We start from the raw sequence: 27,775 nt of genomic DNA on the forward strand, positions 1-27,775 counted from the left end.
AGGAACTCTATGCCAAGGAAGAAATGGACACAGGACAGCATCCATACTTCCCAAAAAAAATAATAATAAATCCAAGACTGAAAAAACTAAGCCATCAGCACTTCAGAAGCCATCTGACTGATCCACAAAGTCCAAATGATGACCAAATTCATAGAGTGAAATTGCCTTGAATTCCAACGGATTGTTGATGACATCAAGACCCTCCTGCATAAGTACAAGCCAGTGTGCCTTTGTTTGTTGGAGCCAAATGAAGACCCTACCTAATGGGGGATAGATCTTCTCCTGGTGGAGTTGCCATCCTATTCGGCAATCATATCCCTTTCCAAGCAAGTAATCCCTCTTACAACCACCATAGAGGCAGTTGCCATTTGCCTCTTTGTAGGGTTTCTTCTAACAATTCATTCAGTATATTTGCCACCTGGGATTAACATCTCCCAGACAGTTCTTGATAATCTCGTCACAACTGCCTGCTCCTATTCTCTTATGAGGAGATTGTAATGGACATAATACCCTGCAGATATTAATAGGATGGGGCAAAAAATAGAGTGCATGCCCAAAAATAAGAAGCTCTGCTTTCTAAATATATGAACAAACACTCTTTCCTACATGCCTACCTATACTTTTACTGCCATTGGTCTCTCTATCTGCTCCCTTTCTCTCCTCCCTTCATTCACCTGGGAGGATGAAGAAAATCCCTATGAGAGTGATCACTTTTCTGTGATATTGCTTCTGATTGCCAAAAGACCCTGTCAATCATCAAGGACAAATCACTGAAAGTTTGATTAGGCTGACTGGAATGCCTTCAAACAGAAGCCCATCAGCGATGCAGTTACACACATTACAGAAGGTATTGCGCATGCAGCAACAGCAGTAGTTTTAATTCCAAAAATGCCTATATGGTTTCCACTATTTCCGAAACTTTTGAATTCAGAACAGAAATTCAGCAGCTAGAAAACCCAAAACAAGGCATGAGGGATATTCTGCCAATATCTCACTACAGAGAATTTAAATGTGCATGTGCCAGAGCATGCTATATCTGACATCAGAGCCATAGGGAATCTTGGATCCATTTTACCTCCTCCATAATGCAGGCTGCTAGCTCAAAAGTAGTCTCTGAGATAAGATTTGGAAAAAGAAGGCAAAATATACACCATGTCCTTTAGCACAATGGATTTCCAATTGCAGATCCAACTGCAGTTACAAATATTCTAGAGGTAAAATGTTTGTAAAAATCTCTGCAATAACATTTTCTCTTTTAAGGCCAAGAGTTCTTAGCCCTAAAAGAGAAAACAAGGAATGTTCACTAAACTTCCCTTCAAAGGGACTTGAACCAGACAACAAGCCCTTTACACAGGAAAAATTAAGTTGCACATGCATTCTCTTACGAGCAGAGCCAAATAATATCCACTATGAAATGATAAACCACCTTTCAATTCTGAGGGTCATCTTCTAGCTTTATTTAATAGACTCTTTCTTGACAAAGAATTTCAGAGATTTCTGGACGAAGGTTCTTGCCTTCCAAAAAAAACCAAGAAAGAATCCTATTAATCCAAGTAACTATTGTTCCATTGCTCTAACTTGCTGTTTGTGCAAGTTACTGGTAAAAATGGTTAATGCTTGCCTTATATGGTATTTGGAAACAAGTGGTCTGCTTTCCAGAACACGGTGCAGCTTCCAAAGAAACAGATCCACTTTATATCATTTAATCAGACTCAAAACTCACATTTGCAATGCTTTATTAAATCTGAGCATCTGGTAGCAGTTTTCTTTAATATTGAATAAAGTACAACACAGCCTGGCTGTTTGGCATATTGCAAGATCTCCATAACTTTGGCCTCATGGGTTATCTTCCAATGTTTATTAAAAACTTTCTTTTGAATCACCAATTTAAAGTTTGTTTAGGATGATCCACACCCTCTCGAGTGTTTTGCCAAGAGAAGGGAGTCCCACAAAGATCCATTCTGTCAACTTTTTGCCATCAAAATAAACTCTGCCAAAAAAAAAAACAACTTTACCAATGTAAACAATGCGCTCTGCATTGATCATTTTTCAGTATTTTGTCATTCATGCAATATGGTCATTGAAAGGCAACTACAAAAAGCAGCTAATCACCTTATGTCTTGGTCTTTGACTAATGGGTTCAGATTTTTCTTCACAGAAGGATTTGTGTACACTTTTTGTCGGAAACATAATTTTCATCCTGACCCAGAATTAAAGCTTGGGCAAAACAATATCCCAGTGTTAGCCAAAGTCAAATTCCTGGGACTTATTTTTGACAAGAAGCCATCATTTCTACAACATGTTTGTCAGCTAAGGACAAGGTATGTCAAAGGGCTTAACATCCTTTGTGCCCTTACATCAGCTTTGTGAAATGCATATTGCTGTACCCTACTCCGGCTCTACTGGGCTCTTATCCATCCTAAACTTGATTATGGTTCCCAGTTTATGCCTCTGCTAGAAATAGAGCACTTCACTGGGTAGATCCGGGGAATCTGCCACTGAAGCATTCTGTTCATCTCCTGTTCAAAGCCTCTACAATGTAAACAGTTGTCTTTGCAGTATGCTTTCAAATTAAAGTTCTTTCCTGATCACCCCACATGGACAGTAGTCTTTGAGCCACAATGGGAAAATCTCCAACACCCATGAACTGCTAGTCAACCCTTTGGTATTTGAATCTAAGAGCTGTTAAGTGAACTAAACATGATGGTAGATAACATTGTCCAATCACCAAGCCAATTCCTTCTACTCGGGCATGCCCATCTTTCATCTTGTGATTTCTCCCTCAAGGTCTGGAAGAAAGCTGTCTGCCAGCAACTTCATTTGTCCTTGCGAGTAGCACCCGCAAGGATAAATGAAGTCTACACAGATGGCTTGAAGTCAGAATGATGGCTTGATGAGAGATTCCCCAAGTAAGACTGCTATACAAATCAGAGCAGGTGGCATTAGGGAAAGTTACTGCTACAAATAAAGGGATGATTGAGTGGCTGAAGGCAGAGATACTACTCTTCATGGATTTGTGATGCTATTTGTGGAGGCCCAATGGGGACCGTGTCAGTAAATATTGACAAGGTCCTCATTGGGTCCTTGTCGATATTTATTAATGATACTGATGATAAAGTTTAATATCAAAGTTTGCAGATGATACAAAGGTTGGCACTGTGGTTAATGACTGAACTCGGGATATTATGCTGCGAAAAGCCAACCAGATGAGTGTTATGAATTTTTTTTTTTAGACAACACATATATAATTGGGATACTAAGTAGAACTTTATTGCTTAAAATTTTTTTTTTTTTTTTGCAACTTTTGTGATAAATTGTCATTTATAGGCTGTCTTAGTTCAGATTTTTTTTTTTTTTAATACCTCAAGATAAAGTTTTTAATTCTCAAATAAATGAATAGCTATTTTTGGTATAGAGTAAAATGTATCTGAGATCATATTTGAAACGAAAAAAGAAATTCCTGTTCTTGTTAGCATTATGTTATCTTCAACTTAGTGTATCAGTAAAATCCCTCTACCAGTAAAATATCACTTATCAGCTGATTTTGATGACCCTGAGTGATTGAGTTCAATTAGGAAATTTAAATACATTCAACTAGGTAAATTTAAATCATATGACAATAATGTCTGGCTTCTGCCTTATATTAGAATCAGTTTCTATAATAAATTTAAAGGTAAATGAAATTCAACTTGGTGAATATTCATTCTATTATTCAGTAATTATTTATTTAACAATGGCTGTTTCCAGTGCCTTGATAAATGTGTTTTGTTTGCAGGTTCCTTCCAGCTGCTGCCTCTTATGTCCTGCAGCAGTTCTCTCAGTATGGTACTGTTTTAGAACACAGGGTAAAGTTAGTGATTTTTATCTAAATTATAAAAACTAAATATTTCTTTGCCCAAAATCTTAAATAGAATAACAGCTATTTAAAAATGTTGAATAGCAGGAGTGACATCTAACTAAAATCTTGTAATGGGAAAAATACTTATTTTATTTTTTCCATTCTCATGTAATTTCAGTGATGAAATTACATGAGATTTCTATATGACTTTCTCGTTCCATTATATATGTGTGGTAAAAACAGTCTTTATTTACAAACCACTCTTGCAGGTAGCTATCAAAAAATGCACGAAATTGGAAAATTAAGAGATTGCCATTTTTTTTTTATCAGAAGTTTAGTTGTCAGTTTCTTTAGCACCACCAATCTCATTTATTCTAATTACTCATGTATGATTCTTGTTGTCTTAAGGTGGCACTTGTGTCTATGACCACTCTAATATTTCTTTCAAAGACTTCCTAATCTGGACTTCTCTCATTTTGATTCTCTTGACTTAAAATCTGCTTACCACATTCTATGAAATTAACTTTTTTTTTTTTTTTTTTTTTTTTTTGTCATTTCACAGCCTACATGACATCAGAGCATTTTGAATTTATTTTCTTATAACTTTTTTGCCAGTCTGCCTTCCTAATAGTGAATCATTAACTTTTTCTGGTGTGAATTCTATAAATGTGTTTTCCCTGAGCTGTGAGTTGTTTGCTAGCTGTTTGCTTTGTGGAGTGGGTTTCTTCATGTAGTTTTGAAATTTTATAAAAATGAAAATTAGAGTAAAATAGTCAAATATCAAATCAGAATTTAAAAAATAAATAAATAGTGGGGGATCAGGGTTTCACAATGAATTCTTTGATGAAATTAATATCTGTTTATACAGTGTTTAATAGCATACAGAGTACACATTTGGGATTAATTCAGAATTTTAAAATAATGAAGGGAAGAAAAGATAAGATTATATAAACATGTGTCTATTCTGAACAGTTACAGTGCAAAGCTGTGGCTGTTTAAATTTCTAAAAATGGCCATGAAGTTTTCGGTGGTAAAAAATAATAAAATAGTAAATAAGAATGAGCATACACATACTTAGTGAAATCTACATTCATATGAGGTGCACATTTTCTTATTAATTTTTTATTTTTTACTCTTTTCATTATTTCTTCCTTCTAAGATTTGATGCTAGCATGACTGTCCTATCTAAAGAAATCTACCCTTTTTTTCAATCACTTGACATCAGAGATTGGCTTGACTTCATTTGTAAGGCTGATACCTTCCCAGGTGACCAGAGTTCACCATGTTGGCTACAAACAAGAATAACTACCAAAATTTCCCATTGCAGTACAATATCAGTCAACTAACCTTATCCTGTGCAGTTGGCCCTGACTCCATTCCCAGTTACAAAAGCTTGCTAGTGCTTACATTTCATTTTGAACCCCATTACTTCCATTATAAATAGGTCCTTGAAAGAAAGAAAGATTCTTTCTCCCATCTCCCATTCTTGGATACAATACAAAGTATTTTCTGGTCCCAAAATTAAAAATTCTGTCAGCTGCTTAAAGATTTCCATCTCTTTCCAACTTTTAAAGTTAATGGGAAAAATGATTACTTATCAAAATTATTTCTTTAGTGGAGTTTCCAAATAGGGCCTGCCTTTGGAGTAATTGGGCCCTAAGCAAAATATTTTCCAAGGGCTCTGTACACTACTTTAATAATATTAATAAAAAATTAACACTAACTCAAAATTAGAATTACAGTCAATATAAAAATGTAAAGCAAATAAAATAAATATAAACAAATATTATAAATAAATAATAAATATCATCATGGAACTGGCTTAGGTTTTTTAAGACCTCTTCCGTCGTAGCTCTTGGAGGTGGTCTTGATCTCACCATCGTTGTCTTGGTCGACCAGCATCTCTCTTGCCTGTAGGTTTGTAATTAAAGGCTAATTTTGGGATCTGGTCTGGGTTCATTCTTTCTACGTGGCTGATCCATTTTTCCATTTTACAAGACTAGATCACCAAAGAAATATAGATATCCTTGCGGATATCTATATTTCTTTGGTGATCTAGTCTTGTAAAGCCTAATAATGGTCTTAAAAATTTCATTTGTGCTGCTTCTAGTTTGTGTGTATCTTTCTTATTTATGACCCAAGTCTCACAGCTGTAGAAGAGGGCTGGTTTTGAAGTGATGTTGTGCAGTCGTAATTTTGTTTCAGTTGTCATTTGTTTTCCGAAGTGGCGTTTAATCGTTCCATTCATTTTATTATATTTTTGTAGTTTAATGTGGATGTCTTTACCTTCATTTGATATTAAATTTCCCAAATAGGTGAAGTCAGATATTTGTTCTATTATTTTATCATCAATAACAATTTTGACTCTTTATATGTTTTTTCCACATAATCCCATTGATTTTGTTTTTGAGGTGGAGATTTTCATCTCGAACGTTTTACCTATTTTATTAAGTTCATTTGCTGCTATCTGTAGTTCATCTTCGGATTTTGCCATTATAACTTGATCATCAGCATATAATATAGTTTGGATTTTATTCCTGTTGTTCAACTGTATTCCATTGTTAATTGTTTGTTTCCATTCTTTAAGAATTTTATTGATGTAGATATTAAATAAATTTGGTGATAGTCCACATCCTTGTTTCACTCCTTTATTGGTGTTAATTGGGTCTGATAGTTGGCCATTAGAATATCTTATACAGACTTTTGAGTTTTTATATAGGCTTTGGATCGCTTTCCGGAATTGGGTTGGAATATTTTCTTCACGTAGAATCTGCCAAAGTTTTTCCCGGTTTACATTGTCATATGCTTTTTCATAATCAATAAAAAGCAGAAATAATAAATATAAACAAACAAATAAATAAATATAAAGCAAATGTAAAGCAAATAAAACAAAAATTCTCAAGTACAAAATAAAACTAAACAAAAAAATCATTATAGAAAGGAACATTACCCATTATTATGTATTTATATATATATATATAATGTTTACATAATTATATTGATTTTTCTTTGTTTTCGATTCAGCAAATTTGTCAATAATTGAATCAAAATCAAGCTTATCAACCAACTCTGGAGAGGTCCAAATCATGAAATTCTGCCAGTGATTAGATGTGACTTTGCAGTATCAAGATGGTGCACTATGGCCATAGATGCCAATACACCTAAAAAATCCCCAAACAAACAAACAAGCAGTATCAAGAGTTAAAGTCTGGGTCTGTACTCTATCTGGGAACTGCATCTTTTCCAATTTTCCAATCGTGAATTAGAATAAGTCTATAAATTTCTGGTGGTTTTGCCACTGGCATTGTATCATTGTGAGGAGCTGACTTTAGAGCAAAAGGTATGTTGGGATACCCTACTTTATGCTAATTTCCCAGATCAGAAATTTTGGTCATGCAAAAGTAACAATCGTTTATGTGGTCTTGAAGTTCCCGCCATATCACTGGAATAGCAAAAGGCATCGACGTATGACTACCGCTAAGCCATCTTGTTAATGTCCTTGAGCTACAGTAAATCTTTGGAGCCCATACTTTATCCAACCTTACATCCAAAATGGAGTTGATAGGCTTTTATCACAAGTTTGGCAATAGCTTCAGCTGTGATTTTAATACCACTTCTCTGCAAATGTATCGAAACCTATCAGGCTTATTTCAGCAAGAACGCAACATATTTCATGCATAGTTGAGGTACATGCACATAAGAACACGATTAAGAAATTGTAGATTTTGATTTCAATTTAAACACAATTCACAATTTACACTAATGTACACAACACTTGTTTACAAACACTAATTCACTAAAACACTTGTTCACTCTGTTCACCACTTGCTCTCTAAAAACACACACTTTTTGAAATAGAAAAATTCTTGCTCGGTGCAGAACCCACTTGTGTGTGTATATATATATACAAGTAGAGAAGTTTCTAGAAGGTGCACAATGTTTCCTGAGAACTCCATCAAAAGTTCTACATCCCGAAACTGCACATGACAGTATTCTAAAACATTCTGGAAAACATTCTTTTAACTCACAAAACTTCTTAACATGAATTTTGAGATTGCCACTGGACAGAAATCCACCATCATGAATGATGATGCACTATCCAAGTGGCTTGAGTTACCATTCCTTCCTCGAGGAGGCTGGCTCTACTATCCAGCATCACCCAATAGCTGCTCTGTCCTTTAAAAAAATATATTCACAAATTTCATAAACAGGAGAAACCAACTTTTAAGATCTCTTGTAAAGTCTCTTCCTGGAGAGTCAGAGTCCACCTCTCCAACTTATTCCTCAAATCCAAGTAACAATGACATTGGAGCATAATATGAGGTCTGGTCTCCATAGCTCCACAGTAACATGACCCTGATTGGACTAAGTTGAATTCATTAAGCCTGGACATCAAGCCATGTCCGGTGAGCAAAAAAGCAAGCCCAAAGACCAAACTGCAGCCAAGGCCTCTCATCTTTAAATGAACTATGTCAACAGAAGGCAGAAAGACATATGTCTGTCTGCCCTTCTCAGAGGTCTCCCACCTCCTCTGTGGGCAGGAGCGGCAGTGCGTAGCACACACTTCTTGATTAGACTGGGGTTCCAGCCCATGACCACCAAATACGGAGGATGCGGAAAGGTCAGGAAATGACCACCGCATATTCCCCCGGAGCAATATGGCCTTGGTTGCTAATGCTCCTTAAAAAAAAACCAAATAACTCAATAACAACCTCCTCTGTCACTCTGTTTGTCTCATCATAGATTCTATTGACCTCTGCTGAAAGCTGCAATCAGTCCAGTGCCCTGGCACGACTGGATGCCCAAGATCTCCACAGAGACACACTTATACCAGTATTTCAAGCCTGCATGGACCACCAAGAGATCCACCGGCAGCTTACGAGATATTACCTGCACCGCATCAGTTGAAACTGTTCTGCATGCTTGAGTCAGACTCAGAAGAGAGAACTTTTGAGCAGCAAGCAAATGCTTTTTCACCAGTGAATTTTGTGTTTTTCTATACCAAGCTCCAGAGACATACATCACAATGGATACAAAAATACACTCGTATAATGATCTCTTTGGCACCTCTGTAGCCAGGTGGGCAGGAGCATTAGTGCGTAGCACACGCTTCTTGATTAGACTGGGGTTCGAGCCCGTGACCACTGCATATCCCTGGAGCAATATGGCCTTAGTCGCTAATGCTCCTAAAAAAAAAATAAATAAATAACAATCTCAGAGATTGCCCTTTAAGTCCCCATTGGACTCGCACCACCCTCCAGAGGGACGTAACTTTTTGTTTCAAATATTTTACATGCTCTAAAAAGGTCAACCTCTCCTCCAAGTGCTTCACCTTTAACCACCTCAAGAGATGCCTCCATGTCATACCTAGTATGACATGGAGGCATCTCTTGATTACTTTATTATGCAGTGCTCATGAAGGCTTAGAATCACTCAACCGTCCCTTCAACATCATGGTGACAGTTTCCTCAAAAGAGATTTGCAGCTTATGAACCGAAGTCCGTGCAAATAATTTTTCAAATGCACTACTTGCTTTTTGTTCTAAATCATTTCTTGAATGGCCGTCGCATTATAGCCTTAGTTGCTAATGCGCCAATAAAACCCTTGAATGGCCGTATACCAGAAAGACAATATCATCTGCATAAGTTATGATGTCAGTATCCCCTACATCATACTCCAAAAACTCAGGACTATGGACCACACATAGGGTCTGAGTATGCCCTTGGGGACAACCACACTCCACAGCATGGACAACCTCCACCAAGACCTAACAACCATGCTTCGTCCAGAGAAGTAATCCTGTAAGGTGCTATAAAGGTTGCCAGGACAACAGGTGGCTCTAGCCCTGTAGAGAATGCTCTCCCACCATGTCGAATATGCCCTTAAAGTCCACTCCATACCGACCCTCATTTTCAGCTAACTCCATTAATTTACAGATTGCATCTTCAGTAGATTTTCCTTTCTTATATCCATATTGTAAATTTGATTGAAGACCTAAATCTTCATATCTAGCCATTAGTCTATTTATAATTAATCTTTCCAAATATTGGCAACAGAGCTATTGGTTGATATGATGTTGGGCTTTCAGGATCACCCTCAGGACAGCCTTCTTCCATGCTTTAGGAAAAACTCCCTCAGCCAAGCACATATTGTAAAGATCCAGTGCAATCCTTGGATGTCCAGCATAGAAATGCTTAATTACTTCAGCTTCCGGAAAGTCCATACCTGGGAGACTTTCCATTCTTGACAAAGCTAACTGCCTGATCCAACTTAAACTGAGAAAAGGGTTCTTCCAACCCTCCAGGCCGATAATTAAAATTTTAGTTCACAATATCCTGCTGCTCCTGTGTATGGAATTCCAAATGGTCTGAGGGGGAAAAACTCCTCAATATACATCTTGCGGATTCACGTTGTTGAAGAGGACCTCAAACCAGTCTCATCTTTTACAGTAAACATTATTTCTTCTTTTCAATGATCACATGACATATGGACCTCTATTTGAAGATCCATACGGATCTTCATTTCCCTGAACACTCACAAAGTTATGCCATGCTAACTCTTTCTGCATCTTTGTTTAACTGATATATAATCTTCTTTCTTGAACGTATCTTTCCTTCTCAGTCTCTGCATCCTGATGAATTCTTCTAACTCTCTTGTATCCCTTGCGTAATCTTACACTATTCTTTAAATTTGTTAACCTTCTTATTCACCAAGGCACAGTTTTACCACTCAGTTTCTTCCTTTTGATAGAATTTTCATGAGCACTGCATAATAAAGTAATCACAGTTTCAGTGAAACAATTAGCATTTGTTCTCATAATAGTATACATGTTATTTCCAATATAAGAATCAGATTCCAGTTCATCCTATTCATTCTAAACCTACTGATCTCAACCAGGATCGTCTTTGCCCCATAACAACACACTCAAACATGATACACCTGTGGTTATGTCTATAAAAGACTCACCATGGATAGAAGGGTAGGTCACCAGCTGTGTTGGATTGTTTGCCACCTCCCACCATCCCAGAGAGTTGAGCCAGCATTTTCGAATCCATTGTCACAACTATTGGTTGAGTTCCCAGGACTTACAATATAAAGACACCAGATACACCAGGCCTGTTTGATAGATTACTTCGCAACATACTCCACATTGATGAGATGAACTAATTATCACTGTAATAGCCAGTTTTGGATTTCTTATTACTATTGCTGCATAGGGTTCTTCACCACTATATAGAACCTGGTATGTACCTGGATATCCTCTAACTTTTCCTAAGAAGAAGTAGGAACCCTACTCCTTCTTAGGAAAAGTGACCTCTCTTCTGCCACTTTAACAATCTATGAGGGGACTGTTTGATCTCTGAACATTTAACTGCATGATCTTGATAATAGAAACTTGATTATGACTACCCATAATCAGTTCTTCGTTTGTTAAGATCTTGCATCTTAATAAACTCTGGCCACTTTTTGCCCAGATGGTTGTCTGCTCTTATGACAGTTTACACACCTTGGTTGTTCTGAAATTATCAGACAATTTTTTATAGGAATGTCCTGCAATGGAACAGTGACCACGATGTGCATCACTCTTGCAGTACTTTGCTATATGCCTGAAGGCCATATAGCAAAGTATCACAATATCCTTTACCCAGTTTAGATATATTCTATTCAATTTATACAATGTATTCCTTATCAGAGGTGGAACCTCTATAATCCAATTTCTCACATTTCTATTTTTGATTTATTAATGGCAACAATTTTAACTACGGAGTCCACCTCCGACTTAGTCCATCCATAGTCTAAGTTTTTAATCCACAATTGGTCTTTAAAGATCTCCTTAGTTATGTCCTCTGCCACATCAAATACCATCATCTTGGGATTAAATTTTTTTAGTCTTTCCACCTTCATCTGCAATTCTTTTAGTTTTGGACAGTTTTTCACCGATTCCACATCCGCATCTCTTTGCACTTCCACGATGACTTGCTTATTACTGATATTTCTGATTCCTTTAACTTTTAAATTAACTAAAGCTGGTCTCGCTACTTTTAAGAGAACTTGCTTACATCCTCACTACTAAGATGTTTCTGATTATTTGTTGTAACTACTAATACTTTCGACTTCTTTCTTTTCTATTCCAGTTTCCACTACTTTTTCAGCATATGATTTCCTTTCTACTTTTTTCTTCTTCTCCTCCAATTTAGAAATCAAAACTTTTCTATTTGCAAGTTTACTGTAGCTGATTCCAATTCATCTCATAGCTAATATAGCTATGAATTGATTCCAATTCATCTCATCTCAGTTAAAATCGTTGAGCAAACCATCTGGGATATCACATGTTCTTCTTCAAACAAAACTTTCCTTAACCTACTTCTAACATCTTTCAACTTCTCCATACCTAATAACTCAAGATAATCAGAACTATCAACTTCTTTTCTAGCTCTTTTCATTGTGGACCTTGTTCTTTCTTCTCTCTCTCTCTCCATCACTAATAGACTTCCTTGATCTTTCCTTACTTCGTCCCCTGTTAGTAACAGTTGTGCCAGAACATGAAGCAGTTATTTTCTGTGCTGATATCTCCATTTCCACAGTATCTTCTTGTATCTGTGAATCTTGTCATTTTTTCCCTTTCGTCATCAACAGCTCCTTTCTTTTTCTTTTTGGACTTCTTTATATTTGATTGGGTCAATGCTTCTTCACATAATTGCAAGATTTCTCCTGCAATGTCTGCTACTTTTTCCTCTGAAAACTCACTCACACATCTCAATAAATTGTGATGTGGACATAATCTCGTTATCATGTTCTGCAGTTTGATCTCAGTCAGGAATCGACCCTGTTAGGGACCTCTTTAGCACAACGGTCATGTTAATGTTATAAGCAACAAAATAACTATTTACAACTAAAAGACTAAGGCAAAAATTGACAGAGCCTAACTTTATACAGTATATACAACTAAATTAGTACAATCATGAGATTAATGCAAGTGCTGAGGGCACGGAAATGCTCACATTAAAATTTTTTTCAAAACTTTAGAGTGCAATTAGCACAACTCACAGCCAAAAAGGCAAAGAAATGGTCTTGAAAGGTCTCAGGAGAGGAAAATTCACCCTCTCTCCTAAGATTGAATAAAAATTCAAAAGCTTCAGTAACAAAACTCCTCAACCCTTCCACACACCTGCTTAGTTTAGCCAGGCAAGGGATAACCTCCTTCACCTGCCCACCCTGGACCACTTGGAGGTATGAGCAATGAAGAAGCTGTACCAGCCTCAAGCAAAAAAAGAGAAAGGAACAACACTAAATGGCACTCTCAGCAATCACATTAGTACTTTGCTCCAGTGATGCCCCCGGGGCAATTGCTTTGTACAGTACAATTATGGGATAACAAACAATTGTTTGATAAATCAACAGGACAACATGAGCTTTCCTTGCTGCGCTGAGAATTTCAAGTCAGCCAATAACTCCTAAATCCCTTTATTCCTGTACTATTTTTAATTCTATCCTATGAAGTGTATAAATTATTTTTAATAATAAATTATATCAGTCATTAGTCCCTTTACTGATCTTTGGAGACCTCTGCTTCTAACATGAGCCTAGTCTGAAGGAGTAACCATTAATCATATCACAACCTTCTTTCTCCTACCCTACAGTCTGTCCAACAAATTTTTCCTGTAATCCAAACATGTTCTGGCTTATACACTAACCTTTCATGAGAGGCTGAGTCAAACTTGTCAAAATCTAAATAAACAGTGTCAAAATAAACAGTCTTACATCCTGCTTGTAACTGTCAAATTAGCCAACTAAATTAGTTAAATATGGTTTTCATTTAGCAAAACTGTGTAGTGAAACCTTCAAGTTTCAGTTTCTGTCTCAATTCCCTTATGTGGTGCTCTTTATCATTGCCTCCATGATTTTTTCCTACCACTGAAGTCAGGCTAATTAGTCTGTAGTTATCCCACTTCACTCTTAGAACTGCATTTATGTATTGGTGATATTCTCTAATCCAATAAAATCTCTCCCAAGTCCAGTGACACCCTCATAATTAACATTAATTATTCAATGCACTCTCCCACTGCCTCCTTCAAAATTACTGGATATATGCCATCAACTCCAGTAGCTTTACTTGCCTTTATGCTTAAATTTTTTTTAGTAGTCATATGTAATTTCAGTATCACTAATTTCATACTACTCTCCTTCACTCATACAGCCTGTCTTTAATAAATGTCTTTAATAAATTAGTTTTTATAGCTATTGAATGATCCTAGTTTGAATGAAATTGGAAATAATAGTTTTTTTTTTTTTTTTTTTAATTGGAAATAAAGTAACATAATTTAAGTGATTATGCTTTTATGAGTTTTATAGTTGGAATTAGAAAAATACTCTGTGTATATATATTATTTTGTTTTTTTCTTATTTCACAGATGGCTCCTTCTGGCAATTGGATGCATGTCCATTACCAATCTAAACTTCAAGCTAAAAAGGCCCTAAGCAAAAATGGTAAAATATATGGAGGGAATATTATGGTTGGTGTTAAGCAATGTATTGATAAGGTAACAATTTGACAGGCACTTTATTATTTTATTTTTTTTGCTTTAGTAGTAGCAAAAATAAATTTTTAAAAATATTCTTGCCCCAGTCTTGGCTAAAATTTCCTGTTTCAAGAATCAAAAATTCTTCCATTCTTAAAGATTTCCATTCCATTTCTATCTCCTCTTCACTTTTAAAGCTTATGCAAAAAACATTGCTTCCTATCCTAACCCAACAGGTTCTTCTAGGGAGATTCCAAATATACATTATGGGAAGAATGAATTTCCAGTATCACAAACCTGTTGGGAACTTTTCTTCTTGCCAGTAGGGCCCTTGCTCAGAGATATACAACTTAAGATTATCTCTCTGGCTATCTGGACATCACTGCTGCTTTCTGTTCCATTTGCGCTCCCCTCTTGGGATCTCAGGCGATCTTCACTCTGAAATCGGGGACATTTCTAAAATCTAGAAGTGGCTACAACAAACAACCAATTACTCAATCATCTGTCATTACTAAAAAAATTGTTTTGTCTTTCAGTTTGTCTATAAACATTAAAAAAAAAACATGCCATCTTACCATCCAAATAAAGAAGGCATTACTAATATCTCCCAGGTAGTTCTGGCCAAATAATTCTAAAAGTTCCTATGCATTAAAGACTTGGGAATCCATTTTGATGAGATATTCTTCATTAATACCCATCTTCAACTGGAGTGGTCCACATTCTGTTAGGAGCAGAATCAGCTGGGTGTGTACCTTCACCCAGCACTACTTGATTATAGGATTAAAACCCTGGACAGGTTTTTCCAGAGCTAGTCATTGACATTAAGGCATTTAATATTGTTTCTTCACTATTTCAGAGTGATAAGTACAGAACCAATATTCCACAAAACTTTTGCACTGGAATTTTTTTAATGTACTGCATTTTGTTATGGCCCTGTAATGTATTATCTCTATTATTTAAATGTTTATCTATTGTCTTAATTGATTATTAGATTTGATTTGGTTATTAGATTGATTATCTAATACTTTAATTGATTATTAGATTAATAATTAATATTTATTTGTGTTTTGATAGAGAGATCTATTGTTATATATGCATAAGACTAGGCATATGTCTGTCAGGGATGACATTGTAGAGCAGTATCGGTACATATAAAATATTCTGCATTGCATACATATATAATCACATGGTAACTACTTACGTATCAAAATTAAACTTAAAATTCCAATTAAAATCATGAATTTAATTGATCTAAATTGATTTTAATTGATGAATTTAATCATGAAAATGTGTGCGATTTTGGGTTGTACTTTGGCCCTCTTCCTGGTAAACTAAAAGAGGTTTTAATTTTAAATCCCCCACAGCGTTACCACCCAAAAATAAAGTCAGCTGATCCTTCACCACTTTGAAACCTGGCATGTTTTTTCAACCTGGTCTGTACTTGTTAACAGGAGAGACTGCTTCTACAGGGATGGGATACACTTAAATAGAAAGGGTGCAAGAGAATATTTGCTGATGCTGTTGAGGCAGTGTTAGGTGGGTCCTTGTATCCCCCCACTGCTAACTTGGGGGAATACAAGGACTAACAGATTAACAGTAGCCACTGGCAGAGGTGAAAGTGATTCTTGCACTGCTTCTATTGGAATGAGCAGCAGCCTGGAAACCAAGATGCAGTATATTTCAGAGATTGCTGGAAGTCATTGCGGTACAAGTAAACGTGTGTTGTGTTAGGGTAGTTAAGAATAGGAACAGGTGCATGTATACTTGCGTGTACACCAATGCTAGGAGTTTGGTTAATAAATTTGATGAATTTGAGGTACAGTAAACCCCCGCTATTCGCGGTAGTTACGTTCCTGAGAAATGCCGCAAATACTGAGTTATGGCTCCCATAGTAATAAAGGGGTTCCGTTCCAAAGTATGAAATATATAAGAAAAACTAGTCTAAAATTTTGTCTATGTATGTGTTATATGTACCTTCATAATATGACTATGTACATAGACAGCACATAGTGAAATGCAAGCATATGGCATCGAAATGAAAATAAGAAACAGTTTAATATTAAATGTAATATTTATTAAATTTCAAACAAATCTTTCAAACCAGCGCCTTTGCTAGCTAAAAAACCTATCCCGCCAGTGCTATCACCAGTTTCACTAAAGTGTTGATAAAGGAGTTTTGCCTTTTCACGAATGATGAGTGAACTTAACGGAATTTTATTTTGAGTTCGGTCTTCTATCCACAGATTTAAAGCTTTTTCCATTTTTTCTAATTTAACATCACAAGTTACAGAGAAAATTTTTGAAGCAATTAGCACATTTTCACGGACACTATGGCGGGTTTTTTCTTCCGATTTCTTGACTGATCGTACCGTTGACTCATTGATTTTATAATGTTTTGCCACTGAGAAGACACTTTCACCATTAGAAATTTTGTCTAATAACTCAATTTTATTCGCCAATTCATCACCTTCTTTGATAATTTCACATTTCCCTTGTTATTCATAGCCATATTTTTGTACGGGTTAGAAAGAACTTGTCCTAAAGTCACATTCTTCCGTTAACACACTCGAAAAAGTCTGTTTTACACTGCAAAATGGTAGATTTATCAATTTTGTAAGCATATCAATTTATAAATTGATAAATTTATTCAATTTTAAAAGCATATAAATTAAAAACAAACGACGAAACCTTCCATGGCAAGCCCATAACACATACCGAACAAGGATTAGCGAGAAACATCCACGTTCGCGATTTTGTCACCCCTCTCCCTCCACCCACGGAGCGCTGTTTTGACCGGGAAAGATCATTTTAGCCACGCCCATGTTTTTTTTATGGCGGAAAATGTTCACGGCACCTTAAAATTCACATTTTTTTAGGTTTCATTTTATGTTAAATCAGCGACTGCGAATACAGATACTGCGAATAGCGGGGGTTTACTGTATTGCCCAAAACATCAAAGGCAGATATTGTTGGGATATCAAAGACATGGTGTCACACAGATATAAGGAATGCAGAACTGGAATTTGGGAAATATGTGTACAGACAGGATAGGAAGGGAGGAGGGGTTATGCTATTAGTTAAGAAGCACATAAAATCCAAGGAAGTGAAGATATGTTGACATCACTGGACAGTGCCATGTCGAGTCAGTTTGGTGTGACATAAGCATTGGGAGATCAAAATTGAGAGTAGGAGTGTGCTATAGGCCTAATGACTCTGATGAGTATAATAAGAAACTGTACAAGGAAATAGTGGGCCAGTAAATCAGAGAGTCTTATAATGGGGAAATTTTAATTTCCCAGATATTAACTGGAATTTGTGGGTTGGTCACTCACAGACTAGCAAGGCTTTTGTGCATTTATTAGATGATTGTTTTTTACATCAGCATGTTCAGGGAGCAACTAGAGGGAGTAATACTCTTGATCTGATTATCAGTAGTGATTTTTCATGGATTAAGAATCTGCAGATAAAGGAACCACTAGGTGGCAGTGATCACAGTGTGCTAAAGTGGGATTTACTCAAAGAGGTAACTACCATCAGGGGTAAAGGGAAGGATTTTTGCTTTCGTAAAGGCGACTGCGATGGTCTGAGACAGTATTTAAATTCTATACAGTGGGACCAACCGATGATGTTACCAACAGCACATTCAAAATGGGAAGCATTCAAAGAACTTATCTTGGAAGCTACTAGGTTTTACATACCAACTAAGAAGTATTGTTCAAGGTTTAGGCCTGAATGGATGTCAGATGAACTAATGAGACATATAGCAGAGAAGAAAAATGCATGGAATACATATAAATTAATGGGTGACGTGTAAGCCTATGATAGGTATAAGTTGGTCTGTAACCAAGTCACAAATAGGATTTTAGGCAGGCAAAGGCAGATTATGAGAAATCCTTGGCAAAGGATGCAAAGAAAAACAGAAAAGAGTTCTTTACCTATGTAAACTCTAGAAGGAAAGAGATGAATCAGATTGGTCCACTGGATATTGATGGTTCAACAGGTGAGGATCCTGCTCAGGTAGCTAACAAACTAGAGTATTTTGCATCTACATTCACACATGAGAAGTTATTCAGGAAGGGGAATGCCAGAGGTGAATCATCTAGCTCACTGCCAGAAGTAAACTCTGGCAGTGAGCTAGATGATTTTGTAATAACTGAGAGGAAAGTTGAGGAGAAATTGTTGAGGATAAACATAAAGGCACCCGGGGTGGATGGGATCTATCCAGTTATATTAAAGGAGGCAGCAAAGGAAGTAAGCAAACCCTTAGCCATAATTATGAGAGCTTCTTTGGACTCAGTGGAGGTACCCATAGACTGGAGATGTGCAAATGTAACCCCAATTCACAAAGGAGGATCAAAGGCTGACACAAGTAATTATAGACCGGTGAGTTTAACTTCTGTTTCAGGAAAATTAATGGAGGCACTGGTTAAGGGAAGTCTTGCCTGACCAATTTGATTGGATACTATGATGCAGTCACAAAAGAACTGGATGCAGGGAATAACTTTGATATTATATACTTGGATCTTAGAAAGGCTTTTGATACTGTTGCACATGGAAGACTGCTGCACAAATTGGAGCAGTGTGGCATTGTAGGCATATAGGTGGTAGATGATTTTCATCAACCGGTGAAATACCACCACTTTGCTTATTGGAGGCTTGAAGTGGTGAAACCCATGTTTAGTCTCTAGAGCAAAGTTTCCGGCATCCCCTTCCCCCCATACTTCTCCTTCAACCCATGCATGGTACTAAGTACTATAGGTTTTGATACCTTTCATGTTTGGGGGTTTCATAAAAAAAAAAAAAAAAAAAAAAAATTGCTGCTATGGATAAAGGGATGGTTGAGGGGAAGAAGACAGAGAGTGGTAATCAATGGACACTGCTCATCGTGGACTAATATTATTAGTGGAGTCCTTCAAGGTTCAAGCGTTGGATCCATTATTGTTTTCTGTATTTATAAATGATATTGATGATGGTATATCAAGCTTAATGTCCATGTTTTGCAGATGATACAAAGGTTGGCAGGGTTATTAAGGACACTACTGACGCTATGATGCTGCAACAGGATCTGGAAAGTGACAAATGGGCCTGGAGTACTGGGGTCCATAGTTTCAAATACAGATATACAGTTATACCCAGATATTTATTAACAAATAAAGTACAAATAAAATAAAATATAAGTACAAAAACCAGTAGCTTTCGGAACACGTGTCCCTTTATCAACTGATAAGTTAATATAAAATTTGAATACACTACAAGCAAAGTGTGGCACGTTAATCATGCGTCATTGTTGTAGCACGGACGTGTGCTGCCTTACGCCAGTGATCATCCATCAATAAAACGGTTGTCTCTAGGATGGGATGCAGACGCATGCCTTTCTGGCAATTTAATGCCTTAGGGTTGTTTATTATGTTTAGTGACTCTAGCCATAGGCGGTGGCGAAAGTGTCGCGCATGGTCCACTATCTCAAAGTTGCGCTTGGGGTCAAGATCGTGGTTGGTAGCCCAAAAATGTTCTGCGAGCACGGACTGGTCAGTTTCGGCAAGCCGGATTGCTCTGTCGTGTTCCGTGAGGCGATCCTGGAGACGTCTCGATGTCTCACCTACGTAGCAACTGTTACAGGCCTTACAGGTGATACGGTACACTACATTGCTGCGTAAGACAGGTGTGACAGGGGTCTTCACACTTGTCTCCAGTGTGAGATACGGTGATACGGTACACTACATTGCTGCGTAAGACAGGTGTGACAGGGGTCTTCACACTTGTCTCCAGTGGATGATCACTGGCGTAAGGCAGCACACGTCCGTGCTACAACAATGACGCATGATTAACGTGCCACACTTTGCTTGTAGTGTATTCAAATTTTATATTAACTTATCAGTTGATAAAGGGACACGTGTTCCGAAAGCTACTGGTTTTTGTACTTATATTTTATTTTATTTGTACTTTATTTGTTAATAAATATCTGGGTATAACTGTATATATCTGTAGGATCTGGAAAGGTTGAGCGGATGGGCTGAGAGGTGGCAAATGAAGTTTAACATTGACAAATGTAAAGCACTAGATATGGGAAACAGTAACCCCAGAGCAACGTATCAACTCTGTGGTACCTCACTGACCATGGTAGAGAATGAAAAGGACCTGGGGTAATTGTGCAGGCAGATATGAAGTTCTCTGAGCAGTACAGACGGGCTGCAAGAGTAGCTCGTGGTGCGTCTTGTCAATGATATACAGGAATTTTTCTAGCAGGGATAAGGAGGTGATTATTACCTTGTATAAGGCAATGGTCAGGCCACACCTTGAGTACTGTATACAGGTCTGGAGACCTCATTTCAAGAAGGATGCAGAGCTGCTGGAACAAGTACAGAGAAGGGCAACAAGATTAGTGAATGGAACAAAGGGTTGCTCTTACGAAGAAAGGCTTAAGTTTTGCAAATTACAGTGTCTGGAGACTAGCACCAGCGTGGTGATCTGATAGAGGTGTTATAAAGTCTTGAATGGTTTGAGCATGCTCAATGCCAATGGGATTCTTCTTCTTTTTCAGAATAATCACCTGAGAGGACATAAATTTAAATTGAGGAAAGACAGATGTGTGGAAATTGCCTTTAGCCAGCAGGTAGTTGGTTGGTGGAACAGGCTCTCATCCCTTGTTGTAGATGTTGATAGCTTAAATAAATTTAAGGCTCAGCTGGACAGGTATTTCAAATGAACGGGGGGGAGGGGGGGGTTGGCTGATGCTGCATAAGCTTGCTTTCTTGCATCATATGCCTTGCACACGGTGCCCCTTGAAAATCACGTCAAGAAGAAGGGGGGAAGCAGTGACGTTCGGTTCGTAACTCTGCCCACTCACTGCGTTCCCCCTCTTCTTCTCGACGATTGCACGTGGCAAACATCACGCAACATAACAGTATGGCGAAGCTGAAAAACAACGAAATTAACAGCAATACGGCAATTTTTTTGGAGCAGCAACTAAAATAATTATATATAAAAATAATACAATAATTTTTTTTCAAAATGAAACAAACTAATGAGACGCAGTAAACAACCAATTTTCACTAAATAACTCTCAAAGTCGCGTAAAAAGGTAACCTAAAAACCTAACCATTTTTCACCAAGCACAAATGAAAGTCGAAAAACATGACTCCCATTATAATTTTTTTTTCGTCCAACGACTGGTTTTTGATTGAATTCCTCCCGAAGTCGTGTAAAAACCTAACCATTTTTCTAAACACAAATGAAAGTCAATTAAAAACATGACGCCTGTTATAACTGTTTCTCGTCCAACGACCAATTTTAGTTTGAATCCCTGCTGAAGTCATAAAAACCTAACTTTTTTTCACTAAACAGAAACAAAAGTCAATTAACACGTGCAACGAAATAAAATTGCTTTTTGCATAACCACAAAACAGCAACATAGAATATTTTTTTGCACAATGCTAGGTTAATGTTGCATACATTCTCGCTCCCTTGGGACTGAACAAAGGCAAAAAAAACACAAACACAGACAAAAAACAAAAAGAACTTAAGAAATAAGAAAATGTGGTGGCAACACATGGTAGCAAAAACAAAGAAACAGTTTACCTACACAAAGTCAGGACCACGTGGCAAGTAACATTAACACCAGCAAACGAACAGAAACCAGCATTCAAATGAAAGTACAGTATATGCAACGAATTTCGCATTCAGTGCTTCAATGACGTCGTGTCATGCGACATCCACCTGAAACAAAGAGGGGGATGCAGTCAGCGGGCGAAGTCACAACCTGTCAATCACTTCTTTCCCCCGTTTTGACAGCCAATTACAAAGGTGCACCATATATTGGAGTATAGCAAAGATTACATATACTTCATTTTAATTTTTAAGAAGAACTGGTTACAAATGTTATTTACATTTGTAACCAGTAGCACTTCCTTTCAGTCAGGGCTTGGAATAGACCAGAGCATACTGGGATGCCATTCTGGTTTGTTACATGCATCAGTAATGTCTTGTACATAGTTAATTATTAAAATATTTTATTAATGAGTGTATTTTCATAAAATTTTCTATTTAGGTATACTTCTCTAAAATCCTGAACATTTTAAAACCTCATTCTCTGAGGGTGCTGGATTTTACAGAGTTTACTGTGTAAAACCCACATTTATTCCTGTCAGCACCTTCTGGACCTTAGCACAGCTACAATTCTGAATCCCCATCCCTAAATGTCATTTTGGGGACACTATACTTAACACACAGTGTTACTATCTGCTCTCAGTGGCTGTTTTATAACAAGTAAAAGAACTGGCATTTGCAGTAGCATGCATTACTCTAGCTCTGTGAACTGGTATCTTTCATTTATCAGTATTGAACTTCAAGTGCCACTTCTCAGCCCATCTGTCTAATTTTTCTAGGTCTTGTTTGCTGTAGTGTACCTTGATTATTGTCATTAATCATTTGGATCCTGAAAATTTAGGCAATAAGCTTGCTATCCTTTACTAGTATTTATTAATAAATATTGGAAATAGTAAGAGACCCAACACTGAAACTTAGTGCACTCCACTAATAACATTAGTCCAAGAAGAGCAGTGCCCATTGATAGCTACTCCATCTTCCCCTATTCAACCATTCCTCTTTCCATAGCAGTAGTGTGCCCCTAATACCACACTGCTCCAATTTATAGAGCAGTGCGGTATGCAAAAATCACTTTCACCTCTTCTTCTGGCTGCTGTTAATTAATTACCTTGTACATCCCCCAAAGGTAGCACTTTTCAACTGACCTCGTCTTGCCTTGATAACTGCTACATTACATTTGATAACTTCATTGCTGACACTTGGATAGATAACTTATCATTATAGTTGACTCTTCAGATTATTTCTCCATAGAAATGTAATCATTTAAAGAAGTTTTATGTACATTTTAGCAAGTTGTTATAAAATGTGAGTTATAAAATTTACTTAAAATTAGTGACAGATATAATGTCATGGAGAATAACTGAATTCATTGTTATGGAAATGACTCATTATGAAATCAAAAGCAACGCCACCTGAGTGGTAATAGGACTTCAGCATTAGTTTTGATAACATTAGATTGAATCCCATGACTTTTCTTTTTTTTTTTCCCCCTCCTCCCTGAACTTTTTTTGTTTCCAGCTTCATAATTGAATTATTTTCATAATGAGTTATTTCAATCTTGGAAATAATCAATGATTACTCATCCGATTATGTCCATCACTACTTACAATATGTTTTTTTTTTTTTTTTTTTGCCTTAATTTTAAAAATTTTTAAAATCATATTTCAGAATATGATGGATGATTCTGTAAAAGAAAATTCTGTTCTCAACTCTAGTAGCCCATTATCATCAAATGATGAAAGTCTAACAAGAAGTAATACAGAAAAGAACATAAGAGTAATGAACATGAGACCTCTTACTCAGGCTTATAAGACTGCTTCTCTGAAACATCAGGTACATTTATTTATTCATTAATGATAAGAACAAAAAAATATAATAAATTGCAGATTTAGCAATAGCAAGTGGTATGTTTATACTGTGATGTGACCAAAATGGAAAGGAGTTCACTAGTTATTTGACAAAGAAAGTTATCATTAATCATATATACAAACATGATGATATAATGGTCAACAGTTAATAATAGAATACTTCATATGGAGAGAAATAAGTGTATTTCTCCAAAGTATCATTTCCAGTTTATGGAAATGATACTTAATTTCCATAAACTATTTCTAGTTTAAACTGTCTGTTTAAATCATTCAACAAACATAAAGTTTGGTTGTTAAGTCTATTTTCGAACCTTCATTTTAAATTATGGTGGCCTGTTCTGTCATTTATTATAAATTTATTTTTTTTTTATACTTCAAGGTTGGCGTCAAAGCTTGTTTAAGATGGAATTTTCCCTAAAATCAAGTGACATAAAAGACAATCAGATATTTCTATCACCAATGTTAGTATCAGCAGTGACAAAATAATTCAAAGAAATATTATACAGTCAAAAATAAATAAATTACTTTGTTTCCCCCCCTCTTTAAATTAAGCCAAACTATCCACAACACTTGGTGGAAACCCATTACAAAAAGTAAATTTTTAGATATCTATCCGCAACCATCCTTTTCCACTTTAAATTTTTGTCCACCTTTTGTGTTTAATGATGCCATCAACATTTAGTTTACTTAACAACTTTGATCAGGTGTTCTCATAATTATCATGTTTTCAGATGCTACAATTTACAGGATTCAAGCCCCTCTTGGTAAGAGAACCCATTTGTGCCCCTGATGACCTTGTTGCCCTTCTCCGCATCAACAAATTCTATTGCCTTATACGATGGGATAATCATCTCTTTGTTCCTGCTGACAAAATTTCTGTATGGCATTGGCAGAACTCCATGAGTTCTAGCAGCCTGAATGCACTGCTCAGAGAACTTGATGTTGGACTGTGCAGTTACCCATAGGTTTCTTTATTCTCCACTACCTTCATTTTGGTACCACCGAAATGGTATTTCATTCTTGGATTAATGTTACTCTTATATAGTATTAGAGGACATGCCAAACAACAATTCTAGCTGACACCACTTTGCACATCCTAACTTTATTTTAAAGTAAAGCATAATGTTATGAATTCTTATTTAGTTGTTGAAGGCATTCAACAACATACAAGGTGTGGCAATAAAGTTCCCGGACTGATGCAATAAAAAGAACACAAAGTGAAGCTACTCAAAAATGTTATTTTATTTTTATTCAAAGTAATTACTACCTGATTTTGAATGCACTTATTACACTGTTGTAAAAATATCTGAAAAGCGTCAGTGAAGGCAGCCAAAGAGATAATCAGTTTAGCGGTTACATTTTTCTTTATATCCTCAGTGTCCTGAATTCTCTTTCCTTTGAGGGCATTTTCACCCTAGGAAAGAGGGAAAAAAGTCTGCACTTTTTGTTCCCTGCCCATTCTGCACTTGACAAAAAGGATAGGTAGAGCATTGTGCAACAAGTACTGTTGCCTTTCTCTTGAAATTGCTGCTTCAACTGAAAAATGCACTTCAATAGTCTTTGAAGCACCTGCACATAGAACACACCATTGACTCCCTCCCCCTTCAGGTAAAAATTCCTTGTGTAAGCAAAGGTTTTTTAGGTTTTGCTTACACAAGGAATGATTTTGGAGTCCATTGCACACTGTGACACTTCATCTCTCGGTCATACTGAAACACCCAACACATCTCTAGTGACAGTACAGTCAAGGAAAATTAGGATTGTCTTGACAAGTCTGGATAGTCTTCACATGATGATACTTATTGTTGCTTCTACTCATCCACGAGGCTGTGTGGTACAAATTTTGCGCAGACTTTCCTTTTCCCTGAATCTTCATGTAGAATTTAATGAATCATCTCTTTATTCATATCCAACTCTTCGTCCATCATTTTGAGCACCAAATGACGATCTCTTGTCACAATTTCCTGAAGGGGCAATTGTGTAAACTTGATTACACAGAGTTCTTACTTTAATTGTAACAACTCCATGTTCTCACAGTGGTGAGAACAAAGGTGTTTTTAAAAATCACCATCTGCCTTCCACACAAGGAATGAGGATAATGACTGGTGATCCTTACCTCAAGTGTGGAAGAAAGGTGGTGATTATTTGGCTGAGCACCATGTCTGACTTGTGTTCTTTTTAAATAATTTTATACCTGTGTAATATTTTTTGTGATTTCTGCATTTTAAATCATACACACAGTGTTTTGTGGAAAGAGCTTTAGTCAGTCAGGAAGTGGGGAATAATATTTTTAATGGCTTTAAGTTTAGTAGTGAATCTGGTGTACAGGCCATAATTTTTAGCTTTGTTCTTAATCTGTGCACTAATCTGGAGGACTTATGGGATAGTTATGTACTCCTTTTCTTCTGATTCATTGTCACATGGGCATTGGAGATAGTTTTTGTTTTGTTTTGTTTTCTCGGAATTTTTATGGGTAACCATTATTTCTAAACATTTTCGAAATTCTAACAGTTTCTTCTTTACTGCATGGTCGTCAGAAAAAAATACAATAAAGTAAAACATGAAACAGAAAATACAGAGAAGAGAAATAAAAAGGGAATGACAGTAAGTTACCAAGGACAAACATAATTTAACAAAAATTAATAATAATGCCCATTGTGGCTCTAGTAATTGCCAATATAAAATAAAATATTTCAGTGGCTACTGACAGTACCAGAGCTACAAAGGTAACAGGGAAAGCCAAGATCTAAAAAAGTGAAATATCACTATGATAATCCAAAAGTGAAAGAAATATGAAGGCTGCTAGATCCATAACTGACATTGCAGTATTTCAAAAACCAGGGAACTAAGCACCCGTCTTACTTGGCTGCAACTATATATATATGTAAAATCAGTAGCTTCTCAAGTTAGCTTCCTGCCTCCTCACACTAAATAAATTTCTGTTTATACTCCGGGACAACCGCACGGTCAGAGGAGTTCACAAGGTATAGAGAGAATACAAGAAACAGCACCATATTCAGCAGTCACGGGCTTGAACCCGGGTCACTCAAGGCACATGTACTTATGCACATGCGCTCCCGACCACTTGGCTACAGTGGCCTATAAGAGAGAGAGAGCGGGAGCGAGCCTATTGCCTTTGATGTACAAATCTGCCTCAAATCCTTTGTGCTATTCCTGCAAGTTTAATCTCACAAATCTGTCATCTGCTACTCTACAGATCCTATGTGCATTTGATTACTGGGCAGAGATTGTCATCACTTACTTAGATCCACAAGCTGCCTTGGATGCAATTTGGATACCCACCCTACTACACCTTCTCAAGAAATATTTCCATATTCATGGGTGGAAGGGCTATTCTACAGCTGGTACAAGCTATGCTGTATGAGAGCTATGATTCTCTAGTATGCTTACTATGTGCATTTGACAGCTATGCTATAGTAAGCATAGCTGTCAACTCTCCAGGTTTATGTCAGAGAATCGCATTTTTTACTCAATTCAAACTTCCACCATCATAATGTAGTTAGCGAAAAAGAGTTTCTCAAGTCTTTCTGCAAAAACTCAGGTTTTCTTTTTCTTTTTTCACAAAAAAAAAAATAATAATAATAAAAAGAAACTGCAGAAAGAGGAAAAAAACCTGCAAATTTCTGCTTATTTTCATTCACAAATTGGCTGTCAATTTTTCCATAGCTGAGTGGTCAGGAGCGGGAGTGCAGTAGCACACACTCTTTGAGTAGACCAGGGTTCAAGCCCCTGACTGCTGAATATGATCGATCTGCCAACCCACACTGGACTAGCGTGGCAGATTATGGTCCATTTCCCTCAGCATGAATTGTTGAGGCTTCCATCCTGCAGTGGGTTGATAATGGCTGCAATTTACTTTTTTTTTTTTTTTTTTTGTGTATTATGGTAGTCTACGTTAAAGTGTCTTTTTTTTTGAACATTGC

General features: G+C 36.7%; 1 protein-coding gene across 1 annotated transcript in view; it reads left to right on the forward strand.

Moving 5' to 3' along the window:
- Positions 1-27,775, forward strand: part of Nup35 (nucleoporin 35) — a 124,684-nt gene that overhangs the window by 94,032 nt on the left and 2,877 nt on the right. The window contains exons 9-11 of the mRNA XM_090386127.1: positions 3,776-3,845; positions 14,251-14,379; positions 23,632-23,796. Coding sequence (XP_090242253.1) covers positions 3,776-3,845; positions 14,251-14,379; positions 23,632-23,796 — 364 coding nt within the window. The remainder of the gene's footprint in view (positions 1-3,775; positions 3,846-14,250; positions 14,380-23,631; positions 23,797-27,775) is intronic.

The sequence above is a fragment of the Mastigoproctus giganteus genome, chromosome 12 (assembly GCF_048544385.1).
Source record: "Mastigoproctus giganteus isolate SK-2022 chromosome 12, ASM4854438v1, whole genome shotgun sequence".
Classification (NCBI taxonomy): Eukaryota; Metazoa; Arthropoda; class Arachnida; order Uropygi; family Thelyphonidae; genus Mastigoproctus; species Mastigoproctus giganteus.